This window comes from Cervus canadensis, chromosome 29 (genome assembly GCF_019320065.1).
Source record: "Cervus canadensis isolate Bull #8, Minnesota chromosome 29, ASM1932006v1, whole genome shotgun sequence".
NCBI classification, from domain to species: Eukaryota; Metazoa; Chordata; class Mammalia; order Artiodactyla; family Cervidae; genus Cervus; species Cervus canadensis.
In genome coordinates this window covers 38,875,105-38,891,397 of record NC_057414.1, presented here as the reverse complement: position 1 = coordinate 38,891,397, position 16,293 = coordinate 38,875,105, and the positions used below count along the sequence as shown (strand labels likewise).

Below are 16,293 nucleotides of genomic sequence, written 5' to 3'. Positions count from 1 at the left end.
AAAAAGGACAGAAGCCCCACAAAAGGCCAACACACTTCCCAGAATCCAGTCTTCCTACTAAAAGGAAGACAGAAAGGTCCCACCCTATCCCCTCTTGCCCCCAGATGCCAGGTGGGTCCTCCCAGGACATCCACTCCCACCACCCCCACTTCAATCCACCCTCTCCCGCCCTTTATACCCACTTGGAGAAATTCCACTGATACCAGGATACTCAGAGGGTTAATCCTTCTGATACCAAGTCACACTTTAACTCATTCCCTCCAGGCCAAGGATTAAATACTGCCCATGTAGGGGTCAGGGCTACAGCAGACCCTGAAAGTGGAGCAACACCTCCCCCACCAAGTGAGGAGAAGCCGCAGAAGAAAGGGAGGGACAAAACTAAGAGAGAGAAGGAAGGAGGGGCCGCCGGGCCGGGCTGCTGTCCCCCCACAGAGCCAGCTCAGCTTCAGTTCCAGGAGCGACTTGGCTGCAGAAGCAACAGCGCTCCGTCTCCACCAGGGTAGGGCAGCAGGCGGAGGGCCACGGAGACGGAGGGCCTGGGACCGGACGTCCTCAGCCCCCAGCCAACTCGGCCAGGCCTGGCCCCATGGCCTTCAATGACCTCCTGCTGCAGTTGGGGGGCGTCGGCCGCTTCCAGAAGATTCAGGTCACCCTGGTGATCCTCCCTGTGATCCTGCTGGCCTCCCACAACACCCTGCAGAACTTCACCGCCGCCATCCCCACCCACCACTGCCGCCCACCTGCCAACACCAACCTCAGCGAGGACGGGGATCCGGAGGCCTGGCTGCCCCGGGATGGGCAGGGGCGGCCCGAGTCCTGCCTCCTCTTCACCTCCCCGCAGCGGGGACCGCCGTTTCCCAATGGCACAGGGGCCAACGGCACAGGGGCCACAGAGCCCTGCCCCCACGGCTGGATCTACGACAACAGCACCTTCCCTTCCACCATCGTGACTGAGGTGAGGAGCCCTGGGCCCCCAGCTCCTCCTCCCAACCCCTGTGCCCCCACCTTACCATCCCCACACATACACACACCCACACTCACACCCACACATGCACACACACAGACTGTCTCAATGGAGAAAGGGGTTCCAGATGGGGGCCTTTGTAGAAAAGGGAATGTGGAGTTGCAGGGTCAAGAAAAGTGTCTTGGCTCCCGGGACCAAAGCGAAATGTCGGGGAAGGGGATGATACCGGCCTCAGAGAGCCAGCCGGAAGGAGGGTAGGGGGCTTCCCTGCAGCCCAGGCTCACCTTAGCCTGACCTTTTCCCCCTCTCCCCACAGTGGGACCTTGTGTGCTCTCACAGGGCCTTACGCCAGCTGGCTCAGTCCTTATACATGTTGGGAGTGCTTCTCGGAGCCATGGTATTTGGGTGCCTAGCAGACAGGTCAGTCCTAGGCAGGGCCAAGGAGCCGGGCTGGGACTGGGGGCTCCTTGGCTGGGTTTGGGAGGGCCGAGGTGGGTGGTTGGCACCCCCAGTGGGGGCTGGACTGAGGACCTACAGCATCAGCCTCATGATACGTCACGGGTCCCAGGCCAGCGCCTCTCCCAGTGTGGCCTGGCTCCTGCTGGTCCTCAGAGCCCCTGCTGCAGGCCTCCCCTCCCCTCCCCCCTGACAGGCTGGGCCGCCGGAAGGTGCTCATCTTCAACTACCTGCAGACAGCTGTGTCGGGAACCTGTGCCGCCTTCGCTCCCAACTTCCCCGTCTACTGTGCCTTCCGGCTCCTCTCGGGCATGTCGATAGCTGGCGTCGTCCTCAACTGCATAACACTGAGTGAGGGGGGCCGGGAGGGCAGGGCGGGCCCCTACCTCTCCCTCCAACCACCCAGCCCCTCAGCCCCTTTCCAGCCTCCTCTCCCAGCCTACCCTTCTTGCACTCAGCCCGTTCTGCCCTTGCAGCCAACATAACAGCCTTCGTCCTGGAGCTCACACTATCCTGACCTCTTCTTTAGGCACTCAACTACAAACTCCATTGATAGGGCCAGGCAGTTCCCATAACTGACCGAGGAGCTGAGAGGCATTAGAGAGTGTGAAGACTGTCTCCAAAAGAGAGACACACTCATCCAGAGGGGTTGCCGCCACTCAGCTGCTCCAGACAAGAAGCATTGGGGCTATCAGATCTGCCCCAACCCCTCTTTTATTACTGTAAAATATCCCAACTTTTTAACACTTGCAATTAATTCTCATATTTTAATATAAGCCAAGCCAGCATCATGTAGACCAAACACACTTATGGATGGAGCATGGCCTGTCCATGAGTCATCAACATGCACCCTCAGATGGGTCACCCACCTCGCTCTGTTTCTCAGATGAAGAACCTGAGGCTAGGAGGAAGGGACAGGATTCACCCAAGGTCATTCCTCAAGCCCAGAAGAGAATCTAAGGATTTGGGATTCTCTGGACTAAAGTAGGGCTTCCCAAGTGGCCAGGACAGTGTCAGTGAAAGTCGCTCAGTCGTGTCCAACTCTTTGCGACCCCATGGACTATACAGTTCATGGAATTCTTCAGGCCAGAATACAGCAGTGGGTAGCCATTCCCTTCTCCAGGGTATCTTCCCAACCCATGGATTGAACCCACGTCTCCTGCATTGCAGGCAGATTCTTTACCAGCTAAGCCACAAAGGAAGCCCAAGAATACTGGAGTGGGTAGCCTATCCCTTCTCCAGCGGATCTTCCCAATTCAGGAATCGAACCAGGGTCTCCTGCATTGCAGGTAGATTCTTTTCCAGCTGAGATATCAGGGAAGCCCCTTCCCAGGTGGTGCTAGTGGTAAAGAACCCACCTGCCAGTGCAGGTAGATGTAAGAGACACAGGTTTGATCCCTGGGTTAGGAAGATCCCCTGGAGGAGGGCACAACAACCCACTCCAGTATTCTTGCCTGGAGAATCCCATGGTCAGGGGAGCCTGGTGGGCTGCAGTCCATAGGGTCACACGTAGTCGGACACGGCTGAAGCAATTTAGTATGCACGCACACGTGCACAGACTAAAGAAATTAACCAGGACAGGGCTCAGGCTGGGCCAGACACCTAGAGAATCCAGTCCAAAGGTGCAAGCTAAGTGTTCAAGCCATTGCCCCAGCTGCCATGTCAGGAACCCACAAGGAACGAAGCTGGACCTCTTCAGACCTCAGCAGAGAGGTGGTCCCACTCCCACCTCAACTCTCCGGGATGGCAGAAAGTCACTGTCTCCTCTGAGCTGTTCTGGTCACTGAGGCTGAAATCCACCCCAGGCTAAGAAGGACCAGAGGAGTGACTGCTGCTGGGGATGGACTGAGTGGTCAGAGGTGCTCCGAAGGGAAATAGGACCCTGGCCCGGACAGTAGGTTGGAGAGGAGCAAAAACACACAGCAGGGAAGTGGAAGGGCAACTCCTGGGGATTCCAAACCTACTTCCTCATCCCTACCTCCACCACAACCCCCCCCCCAAGTCTCCCTTCCATGGCCCCCAACCTCATCTGATGTATCTTCCACTGAGCTTTGGGACAAACCAAGGTTTGGACAGATAGTGGAGGTCTCGGCGGACCCCAGGGGTCTCCACCCACCTGGCACCCAGTAAGTTGCACTACTCTATTCTAACCCTCCTTTCAGATGTGGAGTGGATGCCCATCCACACACGGGCCTACGTGGGCACCCTGACCGGCTACGTCTACAGCCTGGGCCAGTTTCTCCTGGCTGGGGTGGCCTATGCTGTGCCCCACTGGCGTTACCTACAGCTGTTGGTCTCTGTGCCCTTTTATGCCTTCTTCATCTACTCCTGGTACGTAGGGCCCAGACAGATGTGAGGGGCTGAGACTTCCCCAGATCTTGCTATACACGCCACCCACAGAGTCCGAGAAGATCAAACCCAGGCCAGGGATTCAGTGTAACTGATGGGGAAACTGAGGCTGTGGGTGGAAGGACTTGCCCCAAGGTATCCAGTTCTCCAGCCTCCCCCGCTTCTCCCAGCTCTCCAGCCTGTCTGCCCTGCTCCCTTTCCCCAGCACCCAAGAACCAAGCCCCGTGTTGAGGAACAAGTCATTACCAAGCTGAGCACCGCTTTGTGGTCCTAGAGAGAGGGATTTGGTAAAGTCCTGGGTGTCCAGCCTTGGAAGAAATCCCACTGCAGCCCTCTGGAAAGCCCACGCCCTACCTCCAGCCCACATGCCTGGGACTGCAGCCACGCCAACACATCCGCTCACTCCTGCCTCCAGGTTCTTCATCGAGTCGGCCCGCTGGTACGCTTCCTCTGGGAGGCTGGACCTCACCCTGAGAAACCTGAAGAGAGTGGCCTGGATCAATGGGAAGCAGGAAGAGGGGGCCAATCTAAGTATGGAGGTAAGACCCCCGAGATCTCCCACAACATCCTACCCATCGGTAAACCCAGGACTCAGAGGGCTTCTCTGAGTAAGGGGCTAGGCTGGGAGGAGCTCCTGGGGGAACCCAAGCCCTGAGCCCCGTCCATCCCGGCAGGCGCTCCAAGCCAGTCTGCAGAAGGAGCTGACCACAGGCAAGAGCCAGGCCTCGACCCTGGAGCTGCTGCGCTGCCCTGCCCTTCGCCACATCTTCCTCTGCCTCTCAATGCTGTGGTAGGCCCAGACAGACAGACCAATGAACAGACAGACAGACCAAGAGACAAGAGGCTGGTTGGGGAAGGAGCAGATGCAGGGGGTGGAAGAAGGCAGACAAGAGGGAGGAAGTCAGCAGACCAGCTGTGAGGGGCAGAAAGAGTCTTAAGGAACCAAACAACCTCCAGGCTCAATTTGCCTCTGGTCCCCAACTGGGCATCAATCTCTCCATATTCTTCTCCTTTTATCAGCTCTGTTCCAATATGGAGACACCTCATCAAGATTGATGGCCCCCAGAGTCTGCAGAATTATATCACGAAGGCTGGCTTGCAAAACTTCTGGAGCATTTACTAGCTTTGTGGTGTCTTCCAGAAACACTGGCACAGTAATAAGATGCCCAAAGCTCATCTCTGAAAGCAGACTCTGGCCAAGGTTGATACCAACCAAAAATCTTCCTTTCCCATTGCAACATTCCCTGTTACCCTTCTTAGGTGCCACCCTCCTAACCCCATCATCTAGCAATCCCATGATAGTTAAGAGAAACATGGTCAGAAGGAACAAGTGAATTCTTTGTTTCCAATTTGGAGTTTGCTCCAGGTTGGGGGTTCTATCCAATAACCTGAGCTTTATGTTCTGGGCTCTTGTCATCTTAAGAAACACAACACCCATCCCAGGACCACAGACAGGTCCTGGAAAACTCTGGCCTCTCCCAACACCTTGGCCCTAAAGACATGGCTTGGATATCCAAGATGAAATAAAGACTAAAACTATATAAATCCCACGTGGCAACTAAGTGAAAGTTCCCTAATATACTAGAGACACAGATTAAGAAATCTGGGGTATTAGAGGACTTCGTTGTTGTTGTTCAGTCGCTCCGTTGTGTCTGACTCTTTGCAACCCCATGAACATCACCACACCAGGCTCCCCTGTCCTTCATTATCTCCCAGAGTTTGCTCAAACTCATGTCCACTGAGTCGGTGATGCCATCCAACCATCTCTTCCTCTGTTGTCCCCTCCTTCTCCTGCCCTCAATCTTTCCCAACATCAGGGTCTTTTCCAATGAGTCATCTCTTCGCATCAGGTGGCCAAAGTATTAGAAGACTACCCCAATATCTAAAGTGCATGTTAAATGTCAGAAGAAATATTAGCCAAGGTAGATTCCAGATTCTTAAGCAAGGTACCCTGTGCAGCTCACCGGTTTTGGATGAGCATCGCCCCCCTTAACCTTCCTAACAAACTCCATACCCCTCATCCCTCCCCACTAGGTTTGCTACTAGCTTTGCCTACTACGGGCTGGTCATGGACCTGCAGGGTTTTGGGGTCAGCATCTACCTAATCCAGGTGATCTTTGGTGCTGTGGACCTGCCTGCCAAGCTTGTGAGCTTCCTTGTCATCAACAATGTGGGCCGCCGGCCTGCCCAGATGGCCTCACTGCTGCTGGCAGGCATCTGCATCCTCATCAATGGGGTGATACCCCAGGGTGAGCACCCATGAGCATCTTGGTACCTCGTCCTTGGCCACATCCCCAGACATGACCCAACTTCTCAACCCCCTCTCCCAAGATCCCGCTGACCTCCTCCTTTCTCTCTAGATAAGTCCATTGTCCGAACCTCTCTTGCTGTGCTGGGGAAGGGCTGTCTGGCTTCCTCCTTCAACTGCGTCTTCCTGTACACTGGGGAGGTGTACCCCACAATGATCCGGTGAGTGGGAGCTTAATGGGAGGAACTCTGGGGCAAAACATTCTCCCTGCATACAGGTCAGACCCCAGGGCACATGTCAAAAGGGGCCACCAACTGGGACAGGGTGGGGAGCCAAGAAGACACATCTCAGAGGCAATTAACTGAAGTCCCCCTAGATCTCCAAGGCACAAGTTAGAAGATCTAAATGCCATTAGAAGATCTAATCTGCCACCAAATCTAAATGCCATCTTTAAACCAAATGGTATGTCTGAAACCGAAGACCACAACCATGAAAAGGAATTTTCTATCACAAGAGCCACACTTAATAGCGGTGATTCTGGTAGTTGTACAGATAAATATAGCACTACTTTTTTGAATGCCAAGGTTGGAAGGAGGGGGTATTTTTGCATTAAGACACAAGAAAAACGTCTGTTTGAAGAGTAGGATGCAAAACAACAACAACAAATACAGAATGGAATGCAAAATTCACATGAGATATCAAAGAAATGCCAAGCTTCCCTAGGCAACTTGGAATGAGAACACTGAGAGGTCAAGGTTATTGTCCTATACCCTCAAGGGATTTCAGCTGAAAGAACAATAGTATAAAGGCACTGTCAAACTTTTTACAAATATCAACTCTTTTGGTCCTCATTATAATCTTATGAGGTGGGTACTATGATAATTCTCATTTTCCACATAAGAAAACTGAGCCACGGAGAGGTTAAGTGACTTGCCCCAGGTCACACAGCTTATAAGTCAGGATGCTTGGATTCAAATCCAAGCAGTTTATCTCCCTATTATCATCAAAGTTTTTAACTTCTGCTCTCATAGAGAATGTTCTTAACATATTAATATGAAGATTCCAGGTCCCTTCACCCTAGGAATTCTAATCCAACAGGTCTGTGTGGGGTTGTTGTTGTTGTTTAGTGGCTAAGTCACGTCCAACTCTTGCAACCCCATGGACTGTAGCCAGACAGGCTCTTCTGTCCATGGGACTTCCCAGGCAAGAATACTGCAGTGGGTTGCCATTCCTTTCTCCAGGGACTCTTCCTGACCCAGAGAGTGAACCCATGTTTCCTGAATTGCAGGTGGACTCTTTACCACTGAGCCCCTGGGGAAGCCTGCCTCCCCTGTGTGGGGCTAGGGCAACTGTAAATCAAGTCCCCCAGCTGATCTGAGAACAACTGACCGAGCTCAGCTGACTTGACACCGAGGTTCAGGGAAGAAAAGAAACTTGCCCAAGGTCACATAGCAAGTTAAGGGCAGAGGCAAAAATCAATCTCCCGATTCTCTGGCCAGAGCTCTTCCCAACTTATTCTTTTTCTTGCTATTATTATCTCCAAAATAAATGCCAAATTGGTTAGCTGATCAAATGGGGAACAGAGCAGGCACCAGGGGGGTCTCCTGGGGCTGGGCCTGAGCTGCCCTGACCCCAAATTCAGCTGGGACCTCAGCATTTGTGCCAGAACACTAACTGACACCCACCCCCCTGGATCCCGCAGGCAGACGGGCCTAGGTATGGGCAGCACCGTGGCGCGAGTGGGCAGCATTGTGAGCCCGCTGGTGGGCATGACCGCCGAGCTCTACCCCTCCTTGCCTCTCTTCATCTACGGCGCTGTCCCGGTGGCTGCCAGCGCTGCCGTTGCCCTCCTGCCGGAGACCCTGGGCCAGCCACTGCCAGACACGGTGCAGGACGTGGAAAACAGGTGGGCCCCCACCCAGGGAGAAGCAGGGACTCGCCCCAGGTCACACATCCAGGCTGGGGTAGCACTGAGACTCAAACCTAGGCCTTCTCTTCCCAGCAGGGGCTCCTTGTCCCTGTGTTTCCCCCCGCCCCCGCCGCCCTCCCCAATCAGATGAGAGTCTCCTGGGGTCCCTCCTGGCTCTGGAGAGTGGTAGCTGATTAGGGCAGAGAGCTGGTAGCTGGGCACAGCTGCATGGAGAGCCCCCTGGGAGACCCCAGCTGGTCTGGGGGCTTCCTACCCAGGGCACCACTCCCCTGTCCCCACCGCAGGAGGAGAGGGAAACCGAGGAAGCAGCAAGAGGAGCTGCAGAAGCAGATGGTCCCACTCCAGGCTTCAGCACAAGTGAAGAACTGACTCTGAGCACTGAAAAGGCGCCTTACAGGGCCCTAAAGAGGAAAGGGTCCTACAGGCAGCTCACATGGGGGGAGGGGGGAATCGTGGCCCAAGTGTTGGGGCTGAGGTTCAGGGAAGCAGCCCCTCAGCTCTCCCCCGCTCCTTTAATACGAAGACCACATATTAAAAGGTTTGTTCGCAGCATCTCCCTTTGTCTCTCTTGTCTCAAACGTAACAGCCACTCCACTTCAGCGGGCACCGTCCAGTCCCCGCCCTCAGCCCCCAGGACCTGACAAACCATCCCAGACAACTGGCGAAGGATCTGTTACCTCGGCTCCCTCCCCTGTCCCTCCTTTGCCCCGCCTTCCCTCCTTCCTTTTCTAACCTAAGTATTTCTGAGTTTTTAAATCCCTTACACGCCTGCCCTGTCTGGCTGGAAATTGACAAGGCACGAAAATGAAAGCAGCCAATCAGAGGCTTTGCTTCAGGCTCCGCCCTCTGTGAAAGCTCCTGGGAACCTCTGGCAGCAAGAGGGGGAGAAAAATCCGGAGCGGCTGTGACTTCAGGACGCTGGTCGCTGCTCCTCTGGATTCCAGCAGGGTCCGGACTCAAAACCAGTTTGCCACTTCCAGCTCTGCAGCTAGACATTCAGCCCGCTGGCTACCCTAATCCTCCGGCAGGGCACTTCCTGGGCTTTCTTGGCGGCTCTCCCGCCTGCTGGCCCTGGGCTGGTGGAAAGGAGGGAGGAGAGGAAGGGGAAGCTGAAACCCAGCCAGAGAGCCAGAGCTGAGTGCTAATTTGGTGCCAGGCACTGTTCTAAGTACTTTGCATGTATTAACGCAGTCAGTTCTCCCAGTAACTTTCTAGAGATACGCGCAATTATCGTCCTGCATTTTACCTGATGCGACTACATTGAAAAAGACCCTGATGCTGGGAAAGACTGAGGGCAAGAGGAGAGGGGGTGACAGAGGATGAAGTGGTTGGATGGCATCACAACTCAATGGACATGAGTTTGAGCAAACTCCAGGAGATAGTGAAGGACAGGGAAGCCCTGCGTGCTGCAGCCCCTGGGGTCACCAAGAGTCAGACACGACTTAGCGACTGAACAACAACAAAATTTTACAGGTAAGGAAGTCAGCGCACTGGAGTGGTTACGTAACTTGCCCAGATTCACACAGCTATTAAACTGCAGAGTCAGGGTTAGAAGCAGCCCATCCGGAAAGTGAGTGCTTGGACCCACCCCCTCTCCCCTACCCACCCCTTCCCCTCCCAACTGCCCCGGGCTGTGAGTTAATGAGACTTTGGCCTCTTCCACCCCTCGAGGCTGTGCTTGTCCTTTTCCCTCCTGGGCTAGAAAAAGACAGAGAAAGGTAAAGAGGAGTGATGAGGTCACAAGGTAGGAACCACATGAAACGAGGGATAGAGGGAATTTAGGGATCACAGTCAGAAAAAGAGGGATAACCAATCACCTGCCTCAGCCAGGGAGCTCCCTTCAGGGAAGCTGGGAGTGGGGGCAGAGGTGAGGGCTAGCGTGGGGAGGCCATGGGAAAAGATAATCCTGTTAATGCCCACAGGTGGCAGGAAGAAGGGACCAGCAGGGCCCTCTGGTACATGTACTTGCTTAGTCATGCTTGCTTGCTGGCACACTGCCCCTAACACTTTCCCCTGCAGCTGACCCAGCCCCCCAGACCCTTGTCCTCTGGGGAAAGTCCACACTCTCAAGCCATAGGCATCGCCTTCCAGGTGGGATCAGAGAGTTCTTGCTGAGTCAGGGCAACCTGGACAGGGGAGTTGGCTTGGAGTTCTCCTGAAAAAGCCACAGCAGCTCAGCCAGCCAGACGACAGCCTGGGCAGAGACCAGGCAGAGCTGAAATCGCCATAACCCACCCCCCATCCTGGAACATCTACAGCCTTGATGTTCCCCAATGGTGCGGACATTTCCCATGGTTGTTGTTTAGTTACTAAGTCATGTCCGACTCTTTTGCCACCCCATGGACTGTAGCCTGCCAGGCTCCTCTGTCCATGGGGCTTCCCAGGCAAGAATACTACTAGAGTGGGTTACCATTCTCCATGCTCCTCAAGAATTTCTTGACCATCATAGGACCCAGTAGATGCCAGAGTGTCAGCAGCCCCACCCCTGCTGCTATTTTTCAGGCAGCGTTGCCTTCATGAGGGATGAGGGGCACCTAGGATGGCATACTCTGCCTCTGCAGATCTAGGGGTCTTGGGACCAGTGACTTTCCCTACCCTTGCCTCGAAACCCTACTAACAAGTCTGACAAGTTCTAACTCCTGTGGGTCTGTCAGCTCTCTGCTTAGATCACTTGATATCTATGTCTGCCTCAACCAGAAGCAGTCCCTGGCCTGCCCCAGCCACATACATACCCAACTGGGAAAGTCCTGGTGCTGACTTAGACAGCTTACACCATCTGCACAGACTCCCTCTCCCCAGCTTCTGGCCTCAGACTTCCTGCACTCACCCCATACCCTTGTCCAAATGGAATTACACCTTCCTCCCACTCTTCAGTTACCAGTCTGTGACTTCTGACTCTGTCTCCCCAAGAAGACACCACCCAAACACTGGCTCACAGCTCATCTTCTTGCCTTGGAGGCCCAAGTTCCAGTATCATCATGCACCACCCCAGTGGCCTCAGACGCTGTCCTCAGTTTTGACCACAAGGTCCTATCTTCAGCCAGGGTAGATAGAACCTTTAAGGCCACCCTCAATTTCTCTGCCTGCAGCCTTGAGCACTTCCCAGCCAAAATGACACATTCAAGAGGTTCTGCAACTGCCTGGTCCTAGTAGAGAGCTCATCAGAAGTCACCTTCCCAGGGCTCCACCCTTGCATCCCAGGTCTCATCTCTGCAACCAGGCGTCTGCTGCTGCTAAGTCATTTCAGTCGTGTCCGACTCTGTGCGACCCCATAGACAGCAGCCCACCAGGCTCCCCCATCCCTGGGATTCTCCAGGCAAGAATACTGGAGTGGGTTGCCATTTCCTTCTCCAATGCATGAAAGTGAAAAATGAAAGTGAAGTCGCTCAGTCATGTCCGACTCTTAGCGACCCCACGGACTGCAGCCTACCAGGCTCCTCCATCCATGGATTTTCCAGGCAAGAGTACTGGAGTGGGGTGCTATTGCCTTCTCCGAACCAGGCCACACCAAATTCCTCCATCAGGCTCCTCTCCCCACTTCCCAGGAGTTACATGGCCCCTTGGAGAGCAGATGCCCAGCCAGTTAAGCTTTCCTATCATGTGGTAGGCTGAACTATGTATGCCCAAAGATGGCCACAGCCTAATCCTGGAAACCTAAATAGGAAAAGGGACTTTCATGATGTGAATAAGTTAAGGATCTTGAGATGGGGAGATTATCTTGGATTCCCTGAGTGGGCCTGACATGATCATAATAGTCCTTTTCTCGAGAGATGCAGGAGAGCAGAGTGCTTAGTGGGAGATGTGACAAGAGAAGCAAGAAGTTGAAGAGACACAAGAGGGACCACAAGCCAAGGAAGGAATGCAAGCAGCCTCTAGAAGCTGCAAAAGGCAAGGAAATGAATTCTCCTCTGAAGTCTCAAAGAAGGAATGTAGCCATACCAGCACATTGATTTTAGACTTCTGAGCTCCATAACTGTAAGAAAATTAACATGTGCTATTTTTTAATATTTATTTATTTAGCCAGGTCGTAGTTGTGCCATGTGAGATCTCAGTTTCGGCATATGGAATCTATAGATTCCTGACCCAGGATCGAACCTACACCCCTTGCATGGGCAACTAGAGAAAGCCCGAGTGTAGCAGTGAAGACCCAGCACAGCCAAAGAGAAAAAAAAAAAAAGTAACAAAGTGGGAAAATGGAGCTAACCTACAGAGCTGATGGCGTCACTGAGCCAGTGATTTAACCCACCTCTACTCTAATTGATGAAGATAAGAATTTAAATTTAAGTCCTCCTTACCCTCCTGCTTCTTTAAGCCATCGTAAGCTGGTTTTTCTGTGATTTGCAGCCAAAGACATCTTTAATATATTTTTACAACTTTTTAAAAATGTAATAATTAGCTGCTCATATTTACAGTGGAAAACTTGATCAGTTTTGACAAATGCATACACCCATGAAACCATCACTAAAATCAAGACAATAAGCATATCTATTGCCACCAAAGTTTCCTACATGACCCTTTTTGTGTGGACACGACTTCTATTTCTCTTGAGCAAATATTGGGTTGACCAAGAAGTTCGTATTGGTTTTTCCATAACATCTTACAGAAAAACCAAAGTGAACTTTTTGACCAACCCCATATTAAGGAATTGAATGGCTGAGTAGTATGTAAGATGCATGCTTAACTTTTTAGGAAATAGACAGTTTTCCAAAGTGGTTGTAACCGTTCACTTTCCCACAAAGTATGTGAGAGTTCCAGTTGCTCCACATCTTTGCCAACTCTTGGTATGGTTTATATTTTAAATTTTAACCATTGGAGGGAAGGTGTAGTGGTTATCTTATTGTAGTCTTAATTTGCATTTCCCTAATGGCTAATGATATTAAGACATTTTTATGTGCTTATTTCCATCCAAATCTCTTCTTTAGTATATGTTCAAAACTGATTGAGTTGGAAGCTTTTTTTTTTTAATGTATTCTAGAAACAATAATCCACTCCTTTAAAATTTTTCAAAGCTGTTTTGGCTAGTTTAGATACTTTGTATTTCCACATAAATTTTTAAATCTTTTGCCAGATATGTGTTTTGAAAATAATTTCTCCAAGTTTATAGCTTATCTCTTCATTTTTATAGCAGTGATTTTTGAATAGAAAAAGGTTTTAAACTTTGATAAAGTCCAATTTTTAATTGATTTTTTCTTTCATAGTTCATGCTTTTTGTCTTATTTTTTAAAATCTTTGCTAAACCCCATGACACTAACATTTTCTCTTATTTTCTTATTGAAGTTTTATAATTTCAACTCATGTTTAGATCAGTGATCCATTATGAGTTAGTTTTGTAAAGAGAATTGTGGTTTGTTATTTTTTGCCTATGGTAACCAATTATTCCAGCACTATTTTTTGAAAAAAAATTTTTTTCCTCATTGAATTATCTAGATAACTTGGTCAAAGGCCAACTGGTTATATATGTGCCTCTATTTTAAACTCTCTGTTCTATACCATTGCTCCGTTATGTGTCTTTACATGAATGTTATGCTCAGATGGTAAAGAATCTGCCTACAAAGCAGGAGACCTGGGTTCAATTCCGAGGTCAGGAAGATCCTCCGGAGAAGGGAATGGCAACTTACTCCGGTATTCTTGCCTGGAGAATTCCATGGACAGAGTAGCCTGGCAGGCTACAGTCCGTGGGGTCACAGGAGTCTGACACGACTGAACTACCAACACTTTCACTTTCAATACACTATCTTAATAACTATAACTTTATAACTAGTTTTGAACTCAGTGTATATCTCTTAATTTTAACTTTTTCAAAGTTGTTTTGGCTACTCTAGATATTATGCATTTGCATACAAATTTTAAAATCAACTTGTAAATTTCTATCCAGAAAACTACTAAAATTTTTACTTATATTACATTGAATCTGTAGATCATTTGGGGAATAATTATCATCTTAACAATATTTTTATGGGTTACAACATTTACTGCTGAATTGTTATTATATGGCTTACTTATTCAGTATCTTTTCTATTTTTTTTACATTTATTTTTAATTGGAGGATAATTGCCTTACAGTGTTGCGTTGGTTTCTGCCATACGACAATGTGAATCAGTCATAAGTTTACACATACCCTTCCCTCTTGAGCCTCCCTCCCACCTCACCCCTATCTTCACAGTCTTGAGTGTTCCAATCCATGATATAGTTCTCCATTTTTTAAGATCTTCTTTAATTTCTCTAAGCAATGTTTTGCACTTTTAAGTGTATAGATCTTGCACGTATTTTATCAGTTTTATACCTAAACCTTTCATACTTTATGGAATTATTTTTTAACTTTCTACTTTACATTGGAGTATAACCCACTAACAGTGTTGTGATAGTTTCAGATGGATAGGAAAAGGACTCAGGCATACAAATACATGTATCTATTCTTCCCCAGACTCCCCTCCCATTCAGGCTGCCACATTACGCTGAGCACAGTCCCCTGTTGCAATTAGTAATGATATTTCATCTCAACTGCAATTGTTTGTTGGCATTATACAGAATTATTACGCTGCTTATAACCTTCAGTACAATGTTGAATAAAAGTGGTGAGAGTAAACATTCTTGCTTCCTTCCTGACCTTAGGAGGAAAGCATTTAGTCTTTCACGATTAAATATGGTGTTGGCTACAGTTTTCGCATAGATGTCCTTCATCAATTTGAAGAAATTCCCTTTTATTCCAGGTTTGCCGAGATGTTATATTAATGTCATGGATGTTGTTGTGTCAAAAGATAGTTCTGCGTCTATTGAGATGATCAGGTACTTTTTCTTTTTTTAGTCTACTAATATGATGAATTATATGAATTGAGTTTTTTAATATTAAATCAGTTTTGCATTCTTGGGATAAACCCTACTTTGTCAAGATACATTATCCTGCTTACACATTGCTGACTTAAATTTGATAAAACTATAGTAAGAATTTCGCATTTATCATAAGGGATATCAGTCTCTAGTTTTCTTTTTTTGTTACTTTATTCATTTTATTTTTTGGTTGTGCTGGGTCTTCATTGCTGCATGCGGGCTTTCTCTAGTTGCAGCCAGTGGGGGCTACTCTTCAACGTGGTGCATGGGCTTTTCATTGCAGTGGCTTCTCTTGTTGCAGAGCACAGGCTCTAAAGCTCAGTAGTTGTGGCATGAGGACACAATTACTCCAAGGCACATGGAATCATCCTGGACCACGGATCAAACCTTTGTCCCCTGGATTGGCAGGCAGACTCCCACCCACTGTACCACCAGGGAAGTCCCCAGTTTTCTTTTTATTGTAATGTTTTTGTCCAGTTTCAGCATCAGAAGAAAAAAGAAGAAAAGGTCCGTATAGTCAAAGCTATGGTTTTTCCAGTAGTCATGTATGGATGTGAGAGTTGGATCATCAAGAAGGCTGAGCACCAAAGAATTGAAGCTTTTGAACTGTGGTGTTGGAGAAGACTCTTGAGAGTTCAAGGAGATCGAACCAGTCAATCCTAAAGGAAATCAACCCTGAAGATTCATTGGAAGGACTGAGGCTGAAGCTGAAGCTCCAATACTTAAGCCACCTGATGTGAAGAGGCAACTCATTGGAAAAGACCCTGATGCTGGGAAAGATTGAAGGCAGGAGAAGGGGACAACAGAGGATGAGATGGTTCGGTAGCATCATCGACTCAATGAACATGAGTTTGAGCAAACTCCAGGAGATGGTGAAGGACAGGGAAGCCTGGTGTGCTGCAGTTCATGGGGTCACAAAGAGTCTGGGTGACCGAAGAACAACAATATGACTGTGTAAATTTGTTAAAACTTGTCAAAATGAGGTTCCCAAGTTGATGCATTTTATCGTATATACTCAGTCTCAGTGAAGCTTTTTTGCCCCTGGCTTGAGGATGGTTAAACAGATAATGGGATAGACTGTGGTGGACATTTCCTTGGTTTTAGCTGTTACAATTGAGGGAAGGAGAAAAATTGGGAGTGGATTGTACTATGATGAGAAAAGAGGCACCGTTGACATTACCTCTGATGAGGGTTCCCTCTTTTTTTTTGGCCATGTGGCCAATCTAACTTTAGCTGCCCTTAAGGTCCCCTGGAACAAATCATTGACCCAATGAGTCTTAATAATTTATCGCCTTACTTTCAAGTCACAGTTTAACTTGTTACCTCTAAAGAAGCTATAAACACTAGTTTTTATTTCAGGTGACTTAAGGCCACAGCAGAACCAGGAACTGATGAGCTGAGAAGACAAAGGACAGCCTGTCTCCTCCCCTCTGCACCAAGAGCCTGGAAACGGTTTGTGGGAGCAAGAGGCCTCCGCTCCTGGGCCCCTGCGAGGTCCTACCCCATGGCCTTCAATGA

General features: G+C 49.6%; 1 protein-coding gene across 1 annotated transcript; it reads left to right on the top strand.

Annotated features, from left to right (window-relative positions):
• The first annotated feature begins 305 nt into the window (after window positions 1-305).
• LOC122431209 (solute carrier family 22 member 6) lies at window positions 306-8,499 on the top strand. Its single transcript, XM_043452362.1, has 10 exons — window positions 306-955; window positions 1,281-1,384; window positions 1,617-1,771; window positions 3,583-3,751; window positions 4,185-4,308; window positions 4,444-4,559; window positions 5,804-6,018; window positions 6,130-6,238; window positions 7,720-7,923; window positions 8,232-8,499. Exons 1-10 carry the CDS (start codon window positions 587-589, stop codon window positions 8,314-8,316), a joined length of 1,650 nt encoding a protein of 549 aa, XP_043308297.1. The 5' UTR covers window positions 306-586; the 3' UTR covers window positions 8,317-8,499.
• The last annotated feature ends 7,794 nt before the right edge of the window (window positions 8,500-16,293 follow it).

Coding starts and splice junctions, on each gene's coding strand:
- LOC122431209 (XM_043452362.1), top strand. CDS start 587: ATGGCCTTCAATGACCTCCTGCTGCAGTTGGGGGGCGTCGGCCGCTTC. Junction 4,309..4,443: donor GGGCCAATCTAAGTATGGAG/GTAAGACCCCCG, acceptor CCATCCCGGCAG/GCGCTCCAAGCCAGTCTGCA. Junction 4,560..5,803: donor CTCTGCCTCTCAATGCTGTG/GTAGGCCCAGAC, acceptor CCTCCCCACTAG/GTTTGCTACTAGCTTTGCCT.